Below are 24355 nucleotides of genomic sequence, written 5' to 3' on the forward strand. Positions count from 1 at the left end.
TTTGTTTTAGTGGTGCAGTTATTTTCTTTATATAGACAATACTATCATCTCATTTTTAGCTCATCTGATTTTTGGAAAAAAAATAGTGAGTTATTGTCATCACTTGATTGACGTCGGCGTCACCTGGTTATGTTTTATGTTTAGGTCAGCTTTTCTACTAAGCTACCAAAGCTATTGCTTTAAAACTTGCAACACTTGTTCACCATCATTAGCTAACTCTGTACAGCAAGAAATGTAACTCCATCCTGCTTTTTGCAAGAATTATGGCCCCTTTTGGACTTAGAAAAAGATTTCTTGGTTAAGTTTTATGTTTAGGTCAACTTTTCTCCTAAACTATTAAAGCTATTGCTTTGAAACTTGCAACACTTGTTCACCATCATTAGCTGACTCTGTACAGCAAGAAACATAATGCCATCCTGCTTTTTGCAAGAATAATGGCCCCTTTTGGACTTAGAAAATATCAGATTTCTTGGTTAAGTTTTATGTTTAGGTCAACTTTTCTCCAACTATTAAAGCTATTGCTTTGAAACTTGCAACACTTGTTCACCATCAAAAGCTGACTCTGTACAGCAAGAAACATAACTCCATCCTGCTTTTTGCAAGAATTGTGGCCCCTTTTGGTCTTAGAAAATATTAGATTTCTTGGTTAAGTTTTGCGTTTAGGTAAACTTTTCTCCTTTACGGTCAAAACTATTGCTTTAAAACTTGGAGCAGTTATTCACCATTAAAAGCTGACACTGCATAGCAAGTACTGTAATTCTGCATTGCTTTCTGCAAGAATTATGGCCCCTATTGGACTTGAAAATCATGGGTAGGTCAATATTTCTATTTTGCAGAGACAAAAACAGATGAGCATCTGCACCCGCAAGGTGGTGCTCTTGTTCAATATTTACAAAATCTACATAACATTTGATTATATTTCTGTTTTTATTTAATAGCAAAGTTGTAAAATAAAAATTTAAAACATACTTTGACTCTTGTGACTCTTTTATTTGAGTTCCTCTTTTAATGTATGATAATTAACCCTTATCATGCTAAATTTCTATAATGAACTTGTCCATCTTTCATTTGGGATGGTTTCCATTAATTTTTAAAAGGGATGCTTACCAAAAAGATACTGACTGAAAAGCGAACACTGCCCATCTGTAGAATGTCTAGGTATTTCCATGGAAAAGTACATTGAATTATTCCATGGAGTATTGTAACAAATTTTCATGGAATCCAGTGTTCCATGGAAAATTTGAAAGGTTTTGTTGGTTATAGTTTCTAAATATTCCCTAGTATCCCTGGAAATATTCCCTGGTACATCTGGAAATATTCCCTAGTATCCCTGGAAATATTCCCTAATATCCGTGGAAATATTCCATAGTATCCCTGGAAATATTCCCTAGTACACATAGAAATATTCCCTAGTATCCCTGGAAATATTCCCTGGTACACATGGAAATATTCCCTGGTACACCAAGTTTCTTACTGAAAAATTATGTTGTTAGCAGCTCAGTCAGAAACAAAAGAAATTTCTTGGTTCAAACTTTGACTTGTGCACAATATGTATGGAGTCTCGGGTCTGTCTGTGATATCATTTCATCCTGTAGCATGGTCATTGAAGCAGTCAAATTACTCTGACCACATAAGTTCATACATATGTGTTGAGGACATACTTCTTATAAAACTTTATAGGTACACCCTTTTATGAAAAGTAAAATTATAACATTTAAAATGGTTAGGCACTCTTGTAATTAAGTCAGTGGTTCAAAGTGATTTAAGTTACTAATTACATGTACCTAAATTATGTACTGAAAATTGTCATCAAGTATTAGATAAACTCTTCCTACAGAAGCATATTATCTATCATTCACATATACCTGAACAAAAATTACCTGTAACCAGGTAAAAGTTTAAGCCACTGAGATGAATAAAGTTCCTGCTTCAGTCTATAATTTTTTCTAGTCTTGTGACATATTAATGGTTTAAATTACATTTGAAATTAGAAAGTTTAATGTATTTAATGTCCTTCTAACAACATGAACAAAGCACTTCCTGTTTACATTCAAAATTTTGGTATTCATGAGCAATTTCTTCAGTACAATTAGTTACTGGTTGGAATATCTAGAATGTTATGAAAATAGAAACGTATATACAATACAAGAGTGAATCGGGCCATATTTTAGCTCACAGAATTTGCAAAGATGATAGGAAAACAAACAGAAAAACTCATGATTTTTTTTGTGGGGGGAGGGGGAGGGGGCACAAGTGTATAACACCTGCAGAAAGCCTGCATTTTCGTTGGTTCTTTATCTTGATCAAAATGTCCAGCTGTTATCAGCTATATATATTTGCAAATGCTACAGTGTCCAGCGAATTTTTCCATTCAAATTCCATACACATTTTTAGTTTAGGTACATTTTCCATGCAACTTTCTGTATGTCTGGAAACTTTGCAGTGTTTCCCTGGAATTTCGGACACTTTTCCATGGAACATTTCCAGGGATTTACACTTTCCAGTGACAATAGCATACTTTCCATGGAATTCCATGCACTTTCCATGAAAAACCTTGCTTGTCCATGGACATTCTATAGATGGTTGTGCAGATCATGGTCAGAATGCATGGATGTGCAGGCTGATCATGATCTACACTGGTCACAAAGCAGCATCAGTTGTGTCCAGAATGATGAGGGTAAACAACTTGACAACAGGTAAAATTGTCAGAGGTCAAACTAGATTCTGATTCCTGTGCAGAAGAGTTAACACAAACATCTTGTTGAAATTTAAAGATGCTTATCTGTCATTAAGTGTATGTCCCCCTTCAAAGAAGATGGGGTAAAAATACTCACCCCATGTCGGTCATAAGGCCAGTTTGTTTCTTCTATATAACTTACTAGAGAATGCTTTAGCCGATGGTCATCAGACTTCATAAGTTGATTGCCTGATGTCCATAGATGAGTTCTGTTGTGCTAGGGGCCAATACGTAAAACATGATTACTCTGACATTTTTATTGAAAATGGTTTCTGATTAACAACAGGAAAACACTTGAATCTGCAGCCTTTGAACTTGATAAAATGCAATATCACAGTAATTATAACAGTGATTTACTTCCATATTCTTTTCCCTAGAAAAAGTCTGTTAAAATGCTGGGGAGGATGTCCATTTTCGTTAAAACAACCTTCTGTCTGTATTTTTGCAAATCTGCCTGTCATCCAGAATACTAGAGGTTAAAGTTTTGATCCAGACTTAATATTTCTCTGTCAAAATATTTGCCTTAGCAAAATCTCAGACAAGTTCAAAACTTGGTCATCTGGGTTTAAAGCCTGTATCACAAGGTCAGATTGTAGAACAACCTTTTTAACACCTTTAGAGGATATATTTTCAACCTGATACATTTTATTGTCTCACCTACTTCTAGTGGAAGCGTGATTAAGCGATCCAAATTCTGGCGATGGCGACGGCGTCCACAATTTGGAACAACTCAAAAACCATTACTTTGTTTCTTCTAAACCTTATAGGATGATATAGAAACTAATTTTACACCGCCATGGTGAGTCCTGGCCCCCTAGTGACCTTCACCTTCAAGAAGTAAGCAATTTTTAGATGCCTCTGAAAATTGATAAAAATGACAATTTCTCAAAAACTGTTACATATATTGCTTTGAAACCTGGTAGGATGGTTCAAAAACTCACTTTACACCCCCATGGTGAGGCCCAGCCCCCTAGTGACCTTGACCTTATGAATATAATTCAGCATGTGATTTGTACATCTGATTTTTGTTTTGGTTTGCACTTTCCGACACAAGAGTTATGTCCCTTGACTATAGTCAAAAATATGCATTAAAGGCTTAAAAGTTTGTATCTCAAAATAATTTAGAGAGAATTATTATATAGCATGTGAAGTTATGCAACTAGTGTTCTGTTTGGGCTTTTGAAGTTTTTGTGTGCGCTATTCATAGAACTGTGAAATGGCATGTATGTCAGACTCTGGCAACATAAAATACAAAAGGTACAGATTTTTTTTCTGAGTTGTGAAATACAAGCTATATTTTAGATAGAATTTATGTACATTTTTGAATTAGAGCTGCCTGTCTTTCACTTAACTTTGCATAATGATATCACACTGTGCAAAATTTTTAGGTGCTTGACTTGGTCTTAAATATTGTGGTTAAGTTGTGATGAATGCCAGGGTGAGTATGGGGGTGGTGTCTCCTCCCTGTTCTGGGAAGATTTTTTAAAGATATAACATAAGGATAACATGTTGTAATAGCCATATTTCATATCTTGTAACTGGATGGCAATATTTAAATGAAATTTGGTCACTTGAAAGAGAAAATTTTGTGGTAGAAAGTTGCATTATATGATTCTGATACAAATATCAAAAAGAAATCTAAAATTCCCATAAAGGAGAAAAAAATTTTTTTTTCTAGTTTTAAGGGGAGATAACTCGTGAAAAACCAAAATTATCAGGGGAGGTAATCTAAAGGTAATTTTTGAGAACTTCTGACACTATATAACTTGTGAATATGCACCTTATTTATCGTTTGACATTTTCAAAGCTTACATTATCAAGTTGTATGTACGCTTTTGGTGAAATTGAGGCCTATTATGGGTAGTCATCCTTAAGTAATGCTATTCCTAGACCTTTTATCTTTTTACTTAATTAATTTTTTATCATACATCAATACCTGAAAGGACCTCGGACATTTTCCTATTCAGATTGCCTATCCGATTAAGGAAAACGTGACATAGGAATAGACTTCTGAAATTGCATAGTTATGATAGTTGAAGACCATTTCTTGATAAATGCTACTTCATTTACAAGTTTATGAACAAAAAGAAGATTTTGTAGACTTTTCTCATTCTCTTTCTATTAAAATATGAACATAAATCATTTTTACGTTTTAAACATCTTTCCCACCAGTGACGAAACAAAATAGTTCACATGCCTTTGTAAATAATTATTATATACATATGCTGAAAAAATGGCACTTGGTCACAGGTGGGAAAGTGTTTAAATTGAAAAAAATTACGTACAGGGTGTCGGCAAATAAATTTTTACATAAATATTTGACACTTATTGCATGTGTTTCCTAAACCTTACATATATACAGCTTTATTTATTTTTGTAAATATTTTAAGCACAGAAAGCACTAAACTAAATAAATAGGGGACATATAAAGTGAAGCTATAGAAAGCAGACAGATCTTTATAAGTATATCCACTTGGTTAAATCCCTACCGAGTCTAGCCACCTCGGATCATGATATTATTTTTCATGAATTGAATCTTAATAGGGGCCGCCCAACCCAGCCTAGACGCCCTATAAAACTCTACACGAAGGCTAATTGGGAAGGGCTAAAATCTGACATGAAGGCTTTTGGTGCTAGCTTTTTCACCGAAAACCATTCAGACCCTGAAGTAGCGTGGAATTCATTCAAGGGAAACGGGCCTTAATGAACCCAGTCAAAACACATTCCATCTAAAATGTCTAAACCCCGTGCCGACTTGCCAGGGTTTAACCCAAGAATTATCAGGCTTATCCCAACAAGCGTGATAAATTTTACCAGAAACTACAAAAAATTTCCCCCTCCCAGCCGCCAACAAAGATTCAGATCCCTTAAGTCTTCTATCAGAAGCAGATAAGGCCCAATACTGGTCATATATGGAAAGTGTCATTTTTGACCATGACTCAAAAACCTGGTAAAAACAAAAAGTTTTACAGCTTCATCAAGCACAACAAAAAAGAAAATGTCGGCATTGCCCCCCTTAAATCAGATTGTCTACCTACACAGACCCCATCCAAAAGGCTACTATCTTAAACAAACAATTTGAATCTGTCTTTTCCCCTCCCAGCCCCTTAGTCTGAAGCAAAATATGTTCCAACGTCCTCTCACCCCCGTTCCATGATGAATAAGATCCAGGTCCCACTAAAGGTGTGGAAAAACTGCTCTATGGCCTATCCCCACATAAAGCCTCAGGACCTGATGAATTATCCCCACCATCCTAAAAGAACTCCCACCATGAAATTGCTCCTATACTTGCCATATTTTACAGGTTGTCTCTCGAATCTGGCCTAGTACCCAGTGTTTGGGAAAAAAAACCCACCATAGCCCCCGTATTTAAAAAAGGTCCCAAGTCTAAACCTAGTAACTATCGCCAATGCCCCTAACTTGCATTGCTTCCTAACTCCTTGACACATTGTTTTTTCCATCTAATGACCTATTTGACAAGCATAAGCTACTTAGCCAGTTCCAGCATGGCTTTGATCAGGTCACAGTTGTGAGATCAGCTCATTAATTTCACTCAGGAACTTTACAATAACACTGAACAGGGTCAAAAAACAGATTTTATTGTCATGGAAATTTCTCCAAGGCTTTTGGCAAGGTGGATCACATTAGACTAATTTATAACTACAAACCCTTGGTGTCACCCCACAAATTACCAAATGGGTCAAATCTTTCCGGGTCCAACCGCTCCCAGAAAGTTGCTGTTGATGGTCATTTTTCCAGTGAACTTCCTGTCCCTGTCTGGAGTTCCTAGGGTCTGTTCTTGGGCCATGTCTTTTCCCTGGTATATTCATGACTTACCAGATTCCTTTCAAATGTACGCAAGAATGTTTGCAGATGACACCATAATATACCTTACCATCAACCCATTTCAGATAGTATATCTCTGCAACAAGACCTCTTTAGCTTAGAAACCTGGGAGAAGACATGGCCATGGAGTTCAACCTGGACAAGTGTGAAGTCTTGAATTTTTTAGAAAGAAAATCCTGTAGTCTACCTCTACAAACTTCACAACATAGAGTTAAAAACTTGGAGGCAGTAATACTTAGGCATAACCATTTCCAAAGATCTAAACTGGTCCAAAACACATTGACAATATCACTTCCAAAGCAACTTCCACTTTTTGCTTCATACAACGAAATGTCAAAACTGATAATAAAAAGGTCAAAATTGTTTGCCTATAACACTATGTCCGCCCTCAACTTGAGTAACTGTTCAAGGGGTTTCTGGCATCCTTGGCAAAAAACCCTCACTACAAAGTCGAAAATGTCCAAAGGTCAGCTGCTAGGTACGTCATGTATAAATACAGTTACACCAGTAGTGTTACACAAATGCTGAAAACCTTAGAATGGAATACATCCAATATAGAAGGTTACACAATTCATTAGTAATGTTTTATAAAATAAGGACCCAGACAGTTGCAGTCGACCAATCTCATCTTTTTCCCAACTAGAAACCTAAATTACTTAACCCCCATGTCTCGCACTCAGTACTTTTCTAACTCCTACTTCCCTAGGACCATCCGACTCTGGAACTCCCTACCAACTTATGTTAAATCTAGCCCCAGTCTCAGTATCTTTAGAGAGAGGCTGGCGGTGGTCAGTATGTAATTCTGTTGCCTCTGTCCCATTTTAACTGTAGCATACTGTCTTTTTTAGCTTTTATTCTTTTAACATTGTAACATATCAGTTCTTTAACAACTGTTTCTCTGACAGCGCCGCCCAGTGATAGTCGGAAATCGACGGTTGGGTGAAAGATGTAGATGTAGATGTAATTTTTCAATCAGATCTGTTACCTCTTGACAGTCTAAGTCCGTCGATTGAGTGTCATCAGGACTGAGACAACTGTATCTGTCATAAGTCAAGAACCAAGCAAGTGGCTTCGACATATTACATATGTGTCTTCAACGTAAACATGACAAAGAAATACAGACGAACTTCTATGGGAATAATGCCACTTAGGTGCAATTTTTTTACCTTTCGTAGGACACAGTTGAAGCGAACCTAGAATGCATTTTAAGAGCAGCATTTGCTTTTATTCGATCCAGCATCCTATACCTTACAGAACTACACCAGACACCATCTCATTAACTAACCTAATTGCTTCCAGAACTTACACTGACACCCATAGAACTAATACTGACTCGCCCATAACTAACACTGACACCCCCAGAATTAACATCAATTCGCTCACACATCTGAAACTTATTTCGAAGCCAACCGAAATACTAGTAAGGACCTCAAAGAAATAACACAGAACCCCAAGAATATCTATATAAATGTTGATATAGCAGTGAAGTTCCACTGATAAAAATGCTAAAAGTAAGGCATCCCTGAACCACAGTGGAATAGGCAGTCTCCTGCACCCTCCGTTTCAGCTGAAAAAGGCCAACTACGCCTATGTATGGCCAGCTTTCACCACTGCATGTATTCAATAATAATCCTCCACATAATGCCCGGTCAGTATTGTACATGTGTATAAATACAGTATAGCAATAGATGTATAGAAAACAAACAGTAGGGTATGATCAATGCACAGTGTTATCATGGGCATCCGGTGAAAAAAATGAAGTACAGTTAGGGACCAAATGTTTGTTCCACTTTTATTTTTTTCCGTTTCGTTTATTTTAAAAAAGTCAATAAAACTGATAATCTGCATGGTATCAGTTTATTCATTGTGTTAAAATATTCCATAGTAGACATACCTTAAATACCAATGCTTATTTTAACTAAAAATACACATTTAAAATTTTTCAAAAATATGACCCTTAGTTACAAACTGTTCGAATTTCAAGAAAACGAATATAAAATAAAACTATTTTTGTGACAGTTTGATAGGAATATAACTTATTTATCAGTATTTGAAGCTGTTATACAAAACTATCAGCTACAGAAGTCAAGAAATAGCGTTGAACTTAGGGCAAAATCCCTAGCATAATGTCCGATGTCCTTCTTATTGCATTTTATGCATGTTTAGGAAAAGGTGTAAGCGCACACATTTATGTGTATCATGTTACTACATCAGTTATGGTCTAATAAATTTCCTGTAAAGTCAAAAGTTGGTATATTTAAGATGTTTTATATATAGAAGTATAAATTGATATGGAACACTAAATGCCTGTACATAGATAAGGTTCATTAGCAGAGGTGTTCAAGAGTAAGCATAACTGAATAAATCATAGGAGTTCAGTCAGAGGTCATGTGACCAGACAGCTGACAGAGATAAGTCCATACATAGGATATGTTGGCACATTGTTGTCTCTATGTGGATAGACCCTAACTTTTGGTGAGTACATGTATATGCTAAATATAACAATAGGATTGATTGTTGTATGTCAGCTGCTGGTGTTTAAACAGCCTCAAGAAAAAATCAATGATGTCTTCTAAAATGCTTTGAACCATTTACTTTTACCTTAATTTACTTATAATTGAATTACAAGAAAATTAAAGTAAGGAAAAGTATTCCATCTTACTAGCACAATTGCCTGAATACGTGTAAAATATTCTCAGTTTTAGTCAACATAAATACTACTTCATGCAGTTTTATTTTAATTGTTGTATATCTAAGCAGGTATTAATTATGTACATTGCTAACAAGTATGCTTATGTATAAGGAATCTAAGACCTGAGATACATAAAGGACACCAGTTATGGCAAAGCCAACAAAGATTACAGCTATGGATGTAAAGGACATCCGGTTCCCGACATCGTTAGAGAAGGATGGTTCCGATGCAATGGTATGTTCTGTTTAGTGACAATATTTTTCTTATCAGGTAAAGCGTAAACTTGTGGTATTAAAAAGATCTGGGCCCTGTTCTGAAAGGTCATTACTGGAAATGATACACAATGTAGAAAGGAAGGTCAATTTCACTGTTACAATAGTATTTCCATTTCTGCATTATGACTATTTCATGTAATGTTTAGATGTACATATTCAACATTAGGAGGAAAGTTTCTTCTTTATCAAGGTCATCGACAACTGTATTTCCATTTTTAAAGTTGTTTACAGTGAAATTTGGTATGTAGATCTTGGTGCATAATGTTTTAAGGAAATTTGAGATAACTTTTTAAGTCAAGGCCAGTGTTACTGAAAATAGATTGTGATTGCTTTAAAAATTTGGTCAACAACTGACTTTAACTAAAATTCACATAATTGACTGCTTGGTATGTAGGTATACAAGATATAAAGAAATAGTTGAAGATGGCTGCTGCTAAAACAGAAGGTCCATTTCTGCTCAATAACTTTACAGGTATATCAGTGAAAAATGACATGTGGTTCTATCAAATTTGAAGAGAGTTTCCTGTCTGGTTCTCTTTCATCAAAGTCAAGGTTACTGTTTAATAAGAAATGACTTTCCATTTTTGCTCAATAAAAAGGTGCTGGTACTCAAGACTGAATGGGAAGCTTGGATAGGCTGTCTTTTAGGCTGTCTAATAGTCAAAGCCAGTGCCATGGTTACCTTAATCTGTGACAGCAACTTGAGTGACAGTGTAGTTCATTCAGTAAAACTGGCTGTGTATGTGCTTTATAGAACAATAAAGATATAGATTGTCTGTGGAAGTTCCAGTTCTGGTTAAGTTCAGTAACAGTACAGATATTTCAGTGGACATGTGGTTGCTCAATACTGATAGGATGGTTAGAATTACTTTGTGGCTAGTGTTCAGGGTCAAGGTCATTGTTTCTAAAATTATAACGGAGTGTGTAGTTGCACAGGTAATTATTGGGAAATTAGGACTGCTTGTCTAGTCAGCTGCAGTTCAAGGTCACTGTTACTGAAGATAAAGATTCTATTTTGCATTTGTATGCATTTGGTTTGCATATCTTTTGGAAAACTTGGACTTTTATATGTTAGAGTCCAGGTCATTGCTTTTTTCTTATTATTAGGAATCTTGATTATGCCCTTTATAGAAAGGAAATATTTAGATCAATTATATTACCTTATGATTTGACATCACAAAATGACATGGAAAATGGTAAACCGGGTTTTTGTTGAGTAATGTTTATGCCAATAATCTGTTCATAGATGTATTATCATAAAAAGTCATTTGCTGTTGTAGAATACACAAATTTTTAAGAATTTTAATATTTTTGTGAAATGGCAGAATCTAGCCTCATATTTGTGCATGTTGCTTGCAGTACTCAGATCTTGTTATTTTTCTACCTGTATTTAAAACTGTTCTCCCATTGTGCTTACAGCATTCTGCCCCAGATTATTCCTGCCCCTATGCTATCCTAGAAACAGATTCCACTTTACAAGGACATGGCTCGACATTTACAGTAGGAAAAGGCAGTGAGATTGGTAAGAAAAATTCTCAGTTTATCTTCGAAGAGTTTCATTAGAAACTGTCTGGATGAACAATTTACTACTACAAGTACAGAGATAAACTTAAATCTGTCCTACTAAGCTATTTAATTAATTCCCATACACATTTAACCCTTTGTCATGTATTTGCAGAATATATTTTAAATGTTTGTTTTCTCAGAAACTATATTCCAAGTGATTGCAAAGTATTTGCATCAGACTTTCGCAAACAGTCTGCAAAACGTATCACACTGAAGCAAAGGGTTTGCAAATAAACACTTAGATAAATTACAGACTGCAAAGGTTTTGCAAAAAAAATACTTTATTAAATTAGCAGACAGCAAAGCATCTGCAAATAAACACTTAGCTCATTTACTTCGCAAAGGTATTGCAAATAAACACTTTGAGCAAAGCATTTGCAAAAGTTAACTAGATGAATTTGCTTTCCTGGTAGGGCTCTAGGTACAGGAAGTAATTAACCTTTTTGTTTTCTGATTGGTCTGATTCAAATGGGAGGATTTTTTGAAAAATATTTGAGGAAATGTTTACACATCAGTTAGTAGAATATTTTGGTGATGCAAACTTGTATTAAACAGATTATTTATATAATATCTAATTATTTTTCTGGATATAAAATTTGTTGAATAAAGGAAATGCAATACCATGTTGTTAAGCAATAATACTTCCAAGAAACTAGAGGATATTGCAGCATGTAGAAAGGTAGTGTTAATCAATGATAGTTATTAAAACACTTTTTTACTCAAGCAATTGTTAAAAATTACATTATTACATGATGTTAGTTATTGTTACTGAATGATCATGGGAAAAGATTGACTTTTATATTTATTTAAACTGCAAAATTTTAATGGTTTTGTGAATTTACACCTGTTTTTCAGATATTAAAAAATTCTTTTCTTTTAACCTCAGAAATTCATTTTATGCTGTTTGTTACGTATTTGCGAATACTTTGCATATCATTTGCATGCAAGTTGCAAATACTTTGCTATCACTTTGCGATTACTTTGCTATCACTTTGCGATAACTTTGCTATCACTTTGCGATTTATTTGCCAAAGTTTCAGCTGCGAACTGTAAATTGTTTGCGAAGTATTTGCATTCTGTGTGCGTTGTGTATATTTGCAAAAGCTTTGCCCGAACAAATTGCACGTTTCGTTCCATTTCTAAATCGTCTGCGGAATATATTCAGCAATCATGTGCTGCAATGTTCTGCAAAGGTTATGGCAAATATTTGGCAAAGGTAAAAAGTATATTCTGCAAAGGCCCTGTTTTTGCATGGAAGGATTGTTAACTTTTTGCAAATAACTGAAACAGCGTCTTTTCAGTAGTTTGCCGTTGATGTTGCTGACCTTTCCATGTTAGATTTCACTTTGACATACCATAGAGGGGGTTAATTCTATGGGCAAAAAATTCTGCGGTTTTGTCCTAAAATGGGCCTAGTTTTTTTCTGCGTTTTTAATTTTTGCGACCTTCGAGAAAAGCAGGATTTAATTTTTGCGGTTTGCATAAACCGGAAGTAAATTCTGTGCATGAGCAATAGCTACCTCATTTACTACATCATAATTAACGACTCAAATACATATCGTTCTCGTCAGTTATGTCTTGGTGGCATTATCTAGGTCGGAATCTAGGACAGTGAAGTTGGCGCAGCTGATTTATGTTAAAATTAGATTGCATGATCAAAATTCAGAGTTAAAAATAAAAACTGTAGGTCTAGTACCGGCAATTTATTTTGAAAGACATTTTCATAAAATGTAAAGCTGCTGGTAGAAAAATTTACAATTTATTTACAAATATAAACAAATGCAAAATCTAGTACATAGTCTGTTCACAGTCCATTCAGTAACAACACACATTAATTAGTTTGTTTAACGTTTCATAAACCTAGTGTTTTGTGATATACACTTGTAAAGATTACACACCCGAAACGGTACCCATTCATTCGTGGACAATAGATTGATACAATAACAAAAGCAATCAACCACAATCGATACGGTGTGAATAACTTGACAGCAGACAAAAAAACTCGTGAACTAAAGATAACGGGTCATTATATTAAGCGAAATATCAAAGTAAAATATTCTGCTGATAGTTTAAATGTGCGGAATTTATTTCTGCGCGACAGCCTCGGCCCGCAGATTTAGCAGAAATAAAAACCCACAGAATTAACCCGCTATATGGTACTCAGTGTTATAACACCAACTGTGTAGAAGGTAAGGGTATGGTTATAATTTAGTTGTTGCAGATGGCATGATGCTTTAAATAGTAAACACAATAACAGCATAATAAAGGTAAGTGAATTTTTTTCCAAAGTCACTTTAGACAGTGGTTATTGTGACTATGCAGGACATATGTAAGTTCTCTCTGCCAGGGCATCTTTATGATACTAGTAAGTAGAAATGCATGTCCTCAGCAAAAAGTCTCCTGATGTTCCCCATCTCCACCCCCCCCCCCCCCCCCCCCCATGTGCCACTTTGTCTGTCTGTCTGTCTGTAACCCCTTTGTGTTAGAATGATTTTTGGCTTTTTGCATTAAGTCCCTAATAAATATTTCCAAGTGTAGCAATCAGGTATGTTTTTGTGATCCCCCCTATGAGTAGTAGGGACATATAGATTTGGTCTTGTCCGCGCGTCCATCCGTCCGTCCGTCCGAAGTTCGTGACGCGCCTAGCTCGTGAAGTATTTGATATAAATTGATGAAACCTTGCATGAGTCTTTATCATGATAAGAACTTGCGCACCTCCTATTTTTCGTCTGGCTCCACCCCCTATTTTCAGAGTAATGGCCCCTGAAATAGTCAAAAATGCACATTTTTACCTTGTGACACGCCTAGCTCAAAAAGTATTTGATATAGATTCATGAAACATTGCATGAGTCTTAATCATGATATGAACTTGCGCACCTCCAATTGTTTATCTGGGTCCGCCCCCTATTTTCAGAGTTATGGTCCCTGAAATAGTCAAAAATGCACATTTTCATCTTGTGACATGCCTAGCTCAAAAAGTATTTGAAATAGATTCTTGAAACCTTGCAACAGTCTTAATCATGATATGACTTGCGCACCTCCTATTTTTCATCTGGCTCCGCCCCCTGTTTTCAGAGTAATGGCCCCTGAAATAGTCAAAATTGCACATTTTCACCTTGTGACATGCCTAGCTCAAAAAGTATTTGATGTAGATTCATGAAACCTTGCATGAGTCTTAATCATGATATGAACTTGTGCATCTCCTATTTTTCATTTGGGTCTGCCCCCGATTTTTAGCTCACCTGTCACAAAGTGACAAGGTGAGCTTTTGTGATCGCGTGGTGTCCGTCGTCCGTCCGTGCGTGCGTCCGTCCGTCCGTGCATAAACTTTTGCTTGTGACCACTCTAGAGGTCACATTGTTCATGGGATCTTTATGAAAGTTGGTCAGAATGTTCATCTTGATGATATCTAGGTCAAGTTCGAAACTGGGTCATATGGGGTAAAAAACTAGGTCAGTAGGTCTAAAAATAGAAAAACCTTGTGACCTCTCTAGAGGCCATATTTCTCAATGGATCATCATGAAAATTGGTGAGAATGTTCACCTTGATGATATCTAGGTCAAGTTTGAAACTGGGTCACGTGCGGTCAAAATCTAGGTCAGTAGGTCTAAAAATAGAAAAACCTTGTGACCTCTCTAGAGGCCATATTTTTCATGGGATCTTTATGAAAATTAGTCAGATTGTTCACCTTGATGATATCTAGGTCAAGTTTGAAACTGGGTTACGTGCGGTTAATAACTAGGTCAGAAGGTCTAAAAACAGAAAAACCTTGTGACCTCTCTAGAGGCCATATTTTTCATGGGATCTTTATGAAAATTAGTCAGCTTGTTCACCTTGATGATATCTAGGTCAAGTTTGAAACTGGGTCACGTGCGGTTAATAACTAGGTCAGAAGGTCTAAAAATAGAAAAACCTTGTGACCTCTCTAGAGGCCATATTATTCAAGAGATCTTCATGAAAATTAATTAGAATGTTCATCTTGATGATATCTAGGTCAAGTTCGAAACTGGGTCACGTGCAGTCAAAAACTAGGTCAGTAGATCTAAAAATAGAAAAACCTTGTGACCTCTCTAGAGGCCATATTTCTCAATGGGTCTTCATGAAAATTGGTGAGAGTGTTCAACTTGATGATATCTAGGTCAGATTCAAAACTGGGTCAGGTGCGGTCAAAAACTAGGTCAGTAGGTCTAAAAATAGAAAAACCTTGTGACCTCCCTAGAAGCCATATATTTCAATGGATCTTCATGAAAATTAGTGAGGATGTTCACCTTGATGATATCTAGGTCAGATTCGAAACTGGGTCATGTGCGGTCAAAAACTAGGTCAGTAGGTCTAAAAATAGAAAAACCTTGTGACCTCTCTAGAGGCCATAGTTTTCATGAGATCTTCATGAAAATTGGTGAGAATGTTCACCTTGATGATATCTAGGTCAAGTTCAAAAGTGGGTCACGTGCCTTCAAAAACTATGTCATTAGGTCAAATAATAGAAAAACCTTGTGACCTCTCTAGAAGTCATATTTTTCAATGGATCTTCATGAAAATTGGTCGGAATTTTTTATCTGGATGATATCTAGGTCACCTGTGCTCAAAAACTAGGTCACTGTGTCAAATAATAGAAATAACAACATCATACTGGGTCATGTGGGGATAGGTGAGCGATTCAGGACCATCATGGTCCTCTTGTTAGAGTTATGGCCCCTGAAATAGTCAAAAATGTACATTTTCATCTTGTGACGCACCTAGCTCAAAAAGTATTTAATATAAATGGTTGAAAACTTGCATAAGTCTTTATCATGATATAAACTTGCACACCTCTAATTTTTTGGCTGGCTCCACCCCCTATTTTTAGCTCACCTGTCACATAGTGACAAGGTGAGCTTTTGTGATCTCGCAGCATCCGTCGTCCGTTGTCCGTGCGTGCGTGAACTTTTGCTTGTGACCACTCTAGAGGTCACATTTTTCGTGGGATCTTTATGAAAGTTGGTGAGAATGTTCATCTTGATGATATCTAGGTCAAGTTCGAAACTGGGTCGCATGTGGTCAAAAACTAGGTCAGTAGGTCAAATAATAGAAAATCCTTATGACCTCTCTAGAGGCCATATTTTTCAATGGATCTTCATCAAAATTGGTGAGAATGTTCACCTTGATGATATCTAGGCCAAGTTCGAAACTTGGTCAACTGCGGTCAAAAACTAAGTCAGTAGGTCAAATAATAGAAAATCCTTGTGACCTCTCTAGAGGTCATATTTTTCATGGGATCTGAATGAAAATTGGTCAGAATGTTTATCTTGATGATATCTAGGTTAAGTTCGAAACTGGGTCACGTCTGGTCCAAAACTAGGTCAGTAGGTCATATAATAGAAAAACCTTGTGACCTCTGTAGAGGCCGTATTTTTCATGGGATCTGCATGAAAATTGGTCAGAATGTTCATCTTGAAGATATCTAGTTCAAATTTGAAACTGGGTCAACTGCAATCAAAAACTAGGTCAGTAGATCAAATAATAGAAAATCCTTGTGACCTCTCTAGAGGTCATATTTTTCATGTGATCTGCATGAAAATTGGTCAGAATGTTCATCTTGATAATATCTAGGTCAAGTTTGAAACTGGGTCACGTCCAATCCAAAACTAGGTCAGTAGGTCAAATAATAGAAAAACCTTGTGACCTCTGTAGAGGCCATATTTTTCATGGGATCTGCATGAAAATTGGTCAGAATGTTCATCTTGATGATATCTAGGTTAAGTTCGAAACTGGTTCATGTGCGGTCCAAAACTAGGTCAGTAGGTCTAAAAATAGAAAAACCTTGTGACCTCCCTAGAGGCCATATTTTTCAATGGATCTTCATGAAAATTGGTCAAAATGTTCATCTTGATGATATCTAGGTCAAGTTTGAAACTGGGTCACGTGCGGTCCAAAACTAGGTCATTAGGTCAAATAATAGAAAAACCTTGTGACCTCTCTAGAGGTCATATCTTTCATGGGAACTGCATGAAAATTTGTGAGAATGTTCATCTTGATGATATCTAGATCAAGTTCGAAACTGGGTCACGTGCAGTCAAAAATTAGGTCAGTAGGTCAAATAATAGAAAAGCCTTGTGACCTCTGTAGAGGCCATATTTTTCATGGGACCTGCATGAAAATTGGTCGAATTTTCATCTTGATGATATCTAGGTCAAGTTTGAAACTTGGTCACATATGGTCAAAAACTAGGTCAGTAGGTCAAATAATAGAAAAACCTTGTGACCTCTCTAGAGACCATATTTTTCATGGAATATGTATGAAATTTGGTCTGATTGTTTATCTTGGTGATATCTAGGTCAAGTTTGAAACCGGGTCAACTGCGTTTAAAAACTAGGTCACTAGGTCTAAACATAGAAAAACCTTTTGACCTCTCTAGAGGCCATATTTTTCAATGGATCTTCATGAAAATTGGTGAGAATGTTCACCTTGATGATATCTAGGCCAAGTTCGAAACTGGGTAACGTGCGGTCAAAAGCTAGGTCAGTAGGTCTAAAAATAGAAAAACCTTGTGACCTCTCTGGAGGCCATATTTTTCATGAGATCTTCATGAAAATTGGTCAAAATGTTCACCTTGATGATATCTAGGTCAAATACAAAGCTGGGTCACATGCCTTCAAAAACTAGGTCATTATGTCAAATAATAGAAAAACCTTGTGACCTCTCTAGAGGCCATATTTTTCAATGGATCTTCATGAAAATTAGTCAGAATTTTTATCTTGATGATATCTAGGTCAGGTTCAGAATTAGGTCACATGAGCTCAAAAACTAGGTCACTATGTCAAATAATAGAAAATACGATGTCATACTCAGTTCATGTGGGGACAGGTGAGCGATTCAGGACCATCATGGTCCTCTTGTTTAAGTTATGGCCCCTGAAATAGTAAAAAAATGCACTTTTTCACCTAATTATGTGCCTACCTCACAAAGTAGTAGATGTAAATTCAGGAAACCTTGCTTGAGTCTTTAACATGATGTGACCTTGCACACTTGGCCTTTTTCTTGAGAATCTAAGCTCTTATTACAGAGTTATGACAGTTGAAATAGCCAAAATAGTGAATTTTTTGTTTGTGATGCTCTGATAGCTCAACAAGTATAGGGCCTAGAATAATGAATCCTTTTCATAAAATGTTTGTTGAGGCTATACCCCATTAAGACTGCAAATATTTGAATTATTGCCCCTTATTTGTGACAAATGTACCAGTGGAGGGCACACCCTGTGTCCTACAGACACATTCTAGTTGCAAATTTAATCTGATCATTTTGTAAGCTTGGCCATCAGCTAAAATGCTTCAACAGCCTCTGCTATTTCTCCTCATTATGCACAATATTTGCCAAAGAAACTAAGTCTGAAGACACTGATTCTCGAAAAAATTATTGTATACTATTCTTGCATATATTTTGTTTATTTCAAATGAGTTTTTTTGTTCCACAAAATGGCTGAATGGGCTTATAATAAGAAAAAGTATAATGACTTCAGGCATTGCTCTTGATATAGTACATGTATACCAAATTTTACTGATAATACTCTATCTACCTGTGTTTGAGTCAATAGAAGTGGTGGGTAGCTAAAGTGCCGCCAGAGATGCAGAAATATACAGTCACATTTTCGATGGAACTGGATAGACAGTATTTTCAGGTTTTTCTACCATCTGCCTTTTTGATTTTGATCATAAAATAGCATGGAAGTCCAGATTATGCAGTGGCATATGTGGTCATAGACACAAATAGCAGTCTCTCTGGTCATGGCACAACATTTACAGCTGGCAGGGGCACTGAAATAGGTATGCTTAGTTCCTGTTCATTTTTAGCTCACCTGAGCACAAAGTGCACAAGTTGAGCTTTTGTGATCACCCTGTGTCCATTGTCGATCCATCATCCATCCGTCCGTCGTCAACAATTTGACTGTAAACACTCTAGAGGTCACAATTTTGGCCCAATCTTAATGAAACTTGGTCAGAATGTTACACTAATTAAAATCATCTGGGGTCAAAAACTTGGTCACAAGGTCAAATCAAAGGAAAAGCTTTGTTAAGGTTTCGAAGTAGGCCTTGAGAAACAAACAAGGTGGAACATAGTTTTCAACAATTGTTTATCTTTATTTCTTTACAAATGGCATTCATTTTCAAAGGGAGACAACTTTTTCTCGATGATTACTTGAAATAATCGGAAAATGTTGTCTCCCTTTGAAAATGAATGCCATTTGTACTTAAAATAATCGGAAAAAGTTTCACCTTGTTATGCGAAATTTCACCACTCGCACGCTATTGCAAATGCATCAAAACGAACATGTGTAACTGTTCTTTGAAAATGGTCATTTTTTAAAGGCGTTTAACTGTCTGGAAGTGGAGCTCCTTTAGACTGTCCTTTTCGGGAATTCAATGTTTATATCAGTATACTGACACTTGTTTCGTAAAGTAATATACATGTTTTACATGCTGTTCAATTTTCATGTCAAACAACTCTTTCTTTCTATGATTTGGTGTTGTTTGATTTTTGTTTCTCAAGGCCTGCTTCGAAACCTTAACACTTTAGACTTAGTCAGAATGTTAATCTTGATGATTTTTAGGTAAAGTTCAAATCTGGGTCATGTGGGGTCAGAAACTAGGTCACCCAGGTCAAAAAGCTTGTTAACACCATAGAAGCCACACTTGGTCAGAATGTTAATGAAATTTGGTTAGAATGTTAATCTTGATGATCTTAAGGTCAGTAAGTCAGGTGAGCAATACAGGGCCTTCATTGCCCTCTTGTTTTGTAAAGAGCTTTTGATACAAACTCCAAAATTATTATGCCCAAAAATCTCATGAGTACAGCCAAACCTGTCTGTAAAGACAACTATTGGGAAATGAAAAAAAGTTTTTTGGCAGATGTGCTATCAATACAGGTAAATTTATACTTTTTATATTGGTGTTCTGCAGGAATAAATATAAATATTTACAAGCAGGTTGCCTTTAGTGTGGTATTTTTGACAGGTTTCCAAAACCAGCTTTTTCTTTTTCCAATCTGTGCTAGAAAAATTTGTGAAGCAAACACTGCACAGAAAGCTGAAATTTATTGTAGTATAGATTTTGAAAACAGGATAAATACCTTTGTACGGCCTTATAATATTCACATGTGATGTTATAAATAAGTACTTCTGGTATATCTTGACATTTTTTGACAAACCCTGTATGTAGACTGAAATATCTAACAGCATCCAGTTTCAGGTAGGTTGACCAAACAGCTGATATCAGCATTATAAGTAGATATGCCTTGTAGAGACTGAAAAAAGTTATGGAGACTGAGATATTGTCAGCATGCTAAAATGTATTATCAGCATTCATACCTGGAAGGCAGACTTAAATATCTGTTTGCAAATGGAGTCTGAAATAGCCCAGATCAGCACTTTTAACTGGTAGAGAGACCAAATATTTAAAGGGAAGAAAATAACTATTACAAGCATAGAAGCTGGTAGGAAGACTGAAATAAGCACTAAACAACGCCTCTAAGAAGCTGATGTTGGCAAAATTGTATATCAGATGGGATGTAAGAAAGCTGTAGATAACCTTTTGAATTTCTTACAGAGATGACAATGCTTATAAATGGTGAAAAAGACGCTGAAAAATACAATGTGAAAACATCACTGTACAATCACAAATAAATAGTCTAGTTGTATTTCAGTGTGCTATGCTATCAACACTATGAAGAAAATGGTTGTTGGCAGGAACCTGAAAGACATCTTTAATAACTTTGGAGCTTATTGGCGAGAAATCACAAATGATGACCAGACAAGATGGGTATGTCACGCTTTTTAGCTTCACTTTTCAAAGAATAGTAGTGCTGTTGGACTCTCCCATGCGTCTGCGTCCTGATTTGGTTAAGTTTTTGTATGTAAGCTGGTATCTCAATAAACACTAGTAAGGGAATTGAAACTTCACAGACTTATTTACTGTGATAAACTGACTTACATTGCATAGGTTCCATATCTCTATTTTGCTTTTTCACAAAGTTATGCCCCTTTTTCGACTTAGAAATTTTTGATTAAGGTTTGTTTGTAAGCTGGTATCTCAGTACCCATGAAAGGGAATGGATTGAAACTTCATACACTTGATCACTGTCATTATCTGACATGCTCTGTGCAGGTCCCATAACTCTACTTTGCATTTTAGCTCACCTGAGCACGAAGTGCTCAAGGTGAGCTTTTGTGATCGCCCAGTGTCCGTCGTCCGTCCATCCATCCGTCGTCAACAATTTGATTGTTAACACTCTAGAGGTCTCAATTTTGGCCCAATCTTAAAGAAACTTGGTCAGATTGTTACCCTCAATAAAATCTTGGACGAGTTTGTTATTGGTTATCTGGGGTTAAAAACTAGGTCACCAGGTCAGATCAAAGGAAAAGCTTGTTAACACTCTAGAGGTCACAATTTTGGCCCAATCTTAATGAAACTTGGTCAGAATGTTACCCTTAATAAAATCTTGGACGAATTCAATATTGGGTCATCTGGATTCAAAAACTAGGTCACTAATTCAAACCAAAGGAAAAGCTTGTTAACACTCTTGGCCCAATCTAAATGAAACTTGGTCAGAATGTTACCTCAATAAAATCTTGGACAAGTTAGATATTGGGTCATCTAGGGTCCAAAACTAGGTCACCAGGTCAAATCAAAGGAAAAACTTGTTAACACTGTAGAGGCTGTCAGGATACTGGTTATATGACGCAGGGAAGTGCCAACGCCTTTAGTATCTTGAACAATGGTTTGGGTCCAATCGCTAAGATGACTGTGTCTTAGACTAGCTGACAAACGATGTAGAATGTCCTTTGTTAAAACGTAGAGCTGGTGAGACCAAATATCTCATATATAGAATTTTCCTCTAGCTACCTTGCCTAAATGATTCGTGTACCAGTGATTCGTAAATGATTTCTTATTATGAGCTAGACAATTTCAGGGATCAGGCAAATCACTAAATGTTTCAAACTAACAATCTCCAATTAAAAATGATTAGCTCAAACTTCTATAGGCTGGAGACTCTATACTTGACTGGTCTTTTTGTTAGCTCACCTGTCACGTACGTAGTGACAAGGTGAGCTTTTGTGATCACCCTTCGTCCGTCGTCAGTCCGTCCGTCCGTGCGTCTCGTGCGTCAACAAGTTCTTGTCTGCACGATAGTGGTTTCATTTATGATTTTATTTTAACCAAACTTGCACACAACTTGTATCACCATAAGATCTCATATCCTTTCTTGAACTGGCCAGATCCCATTATGGGTTTCAGAGTTATGGCCCCTGAAAGTGCCAAAATTAGCTATTTTGACCTTGTCTGCACAATAGCAGCTTTATTTATAATTTGATTTTTACCAAACTGGCACACAACTTGTATCACCATAAGATCTCGAAACCTTTCTTGAACTGGTCAGATTCCTTTATGGGTTCCAGAGTTATGGCCCCTGAAAGGGCCAGAATTAGCTATTTTGACCTTGTCTGCACAATAGCAGCTTCATTTATGATTTGATTTTAACCAAACTTGCACAAAACTTGTATCACCTGAAGATCTTGGTTCTTTTCTTGAACTGGCCAGATTCCTTCATGGGTTCCAGAGTTATGGTCCCTTAAAGGTCCAAAATTGGCTGTTTTGGCTTTTGCAGCCATATAGAGACTTCATTTATGGTTTTATTTGATACAAACTTCCAAAATATCTTCAACAACAATAAATCTTGGATTCCATGACAAATCAGATCCATTCATAGGTTCCAGAGTTATTTTATATCTGATTACCTCCCCTAATTGTAATCAAAATGGATTTATATCAGTAAGTACTTATAGGACTTATTTGAAATTTCATTATTGTCATTAGTTGGACTGAGCCAATCAGGGTAGATAACTATGGACTGATTTTATATCAAATTACCTCCCTTTATTTCAAATTAAAATGGGTATATCTCCGTAACTAATGAAGATACTGATCTGAAATTTTATTTATGTCAACAGATTTATTTGGCAGATCCTTCTTTTGTTAACTTACAATCATTTCTTTTTAATTACTTCTCTTTTACGTTACTATAAATAGCTTGTTTTTAGTAACATTTTTATTATTGGCCGTAGGGAAAAACCGAGACCATTTTTCTGTGGTACAACATGGATGGTACCTCCAATTTTTAGGTGTATTTTGACATATCTGTACCTTGTAAGAATTTTTTTTCTTTTTGGTTTAATTTTTTCCCTTTGTTGTTCCTATCCTTTGGACTTAGATATTTTTTCTGAGGACCTTCTTGTCCTCAAGTGCAATGATAACAGGTGAGCGATATAGGGCCATCATGGTCCTCTTGTTGAAGTTCCCGTCAGACAATGTCTTTGAATCAACAACATATGAGTCATATCGCATAGATGCTCAGCCTCTGTCCTCTCAAACTCAATATGATTGCCCTGACTCCTGGATGCTTAGCGCCTATATGCTATCATATGTAGCATTCAACTACCATATAGGTATATCCCTGATGCCTTGGCTGTACTTCGCCAGTAATACTGAACCGTCTATAAGCTGGAACTCTCTTACTATCTCAGTAGATTACCAAACTCTGGGTCTCTGTCTCAGCTTCCCGATGCTCAGCCTATATATGCTATTGTATATAGCATTCAACTACCCTTAAGGTAAAACTCCTATGCGCAGGCCCTATAGCTCGAAATCTGGTTGAAATTTTGCAACTCTTCTTTAGTCTATGAACTTCAAACGTCTTCTTTTTAATAATTTATCCGCCCTGACAGGGTAACTGCAATAGTCTCCTTATCAAGGTACTGGGATAAATTATTAGTTGAATCCTCAATGTGTCTTCTTCAACCGCTTGATACCGAATGAGCTCTCTGTCATCCATCTTCCTATTTATACCCCAGTAGAGATGCTATTTTTAGCTCATCAGAGCACAAAGTGCTCAGGGTGAGCTATTGTGATCGCTCACCGTCCGGCGTCCGTCCGGCCACACTTTCCTTTAAACAACATCTCCTCCTAAACCAACAGGCCAATTTTAATGAAACTTCACAGGGATGTTCCTTGGATGGTCTTCTTTAAAAATTGTTCAAAGAATTGAATTCCATGCAGAACTCTGGTTGCCATGGCAACAGAAAGGAAAAACTTTAAAAATCTTCTTCTCAAAAACCAGAAGCCCTAGAGCTTAGATATTTGGTGTGAAGCATTGCCTAGTGGACCGTTCAAATCATGACCCCGCCCTAGGTTTCACTTGATTTTACAT

General features: G+C 36.4%; 1 protein-coding gene across 2 annotated transcripts in view; it reads left to right on the forward strand.

Annotated features, from left to right (window-relative positions):
* The first annotated feature begins 8899 nt into the window (after window positions 1–8899).
* Window positions 8900–24355, forward strand: part of LOC123525328 (mitochondrial enolase superfamily member 1-like) — a 33456-nt gene continuing 18000 nt past the window's right edge. The window contains exons 1-4 of one of the 2 annotated variants that reach the window (XM_053537954.1): window positions 8900–9058; window positions 9387–9509; window positions 10970–11072; window positions 20795–20910. In XM_053537954.1, the coding sequence (XP_053393929.1) occupies window positions 9423–9509; window positions 10970–11072; window positions 20795–20910 (306 nt within the window). In that variant the 5' untranslated portion in view covers window positions 8900–9058; window positions 9387–9422. Of the gene's footprint in view, window positions 9059–9386; window positions 9510–10969; window positions 11073–18815; window positions 18919–20794; window positions 20911–24355 lie in introns of both variants that reach the window. The other variant, XM_053537955.1, reaches the window with a different exon arrangement.

This window comes from Mercenaria mercenaria, chromosome 3 (assembly GCF_021730395.1).
Source record: "Mercenaria mercenaria strain notata chromosome 3, MADL_Memer_1, whole genome shotgun sequence".
NCBI classification, from domain to species: Eukaryota; Metazoa; Mollusca; class Bivalvia; order Venerida; family Veneridae; genus Mercenaria; species Mercenaria mercenaria.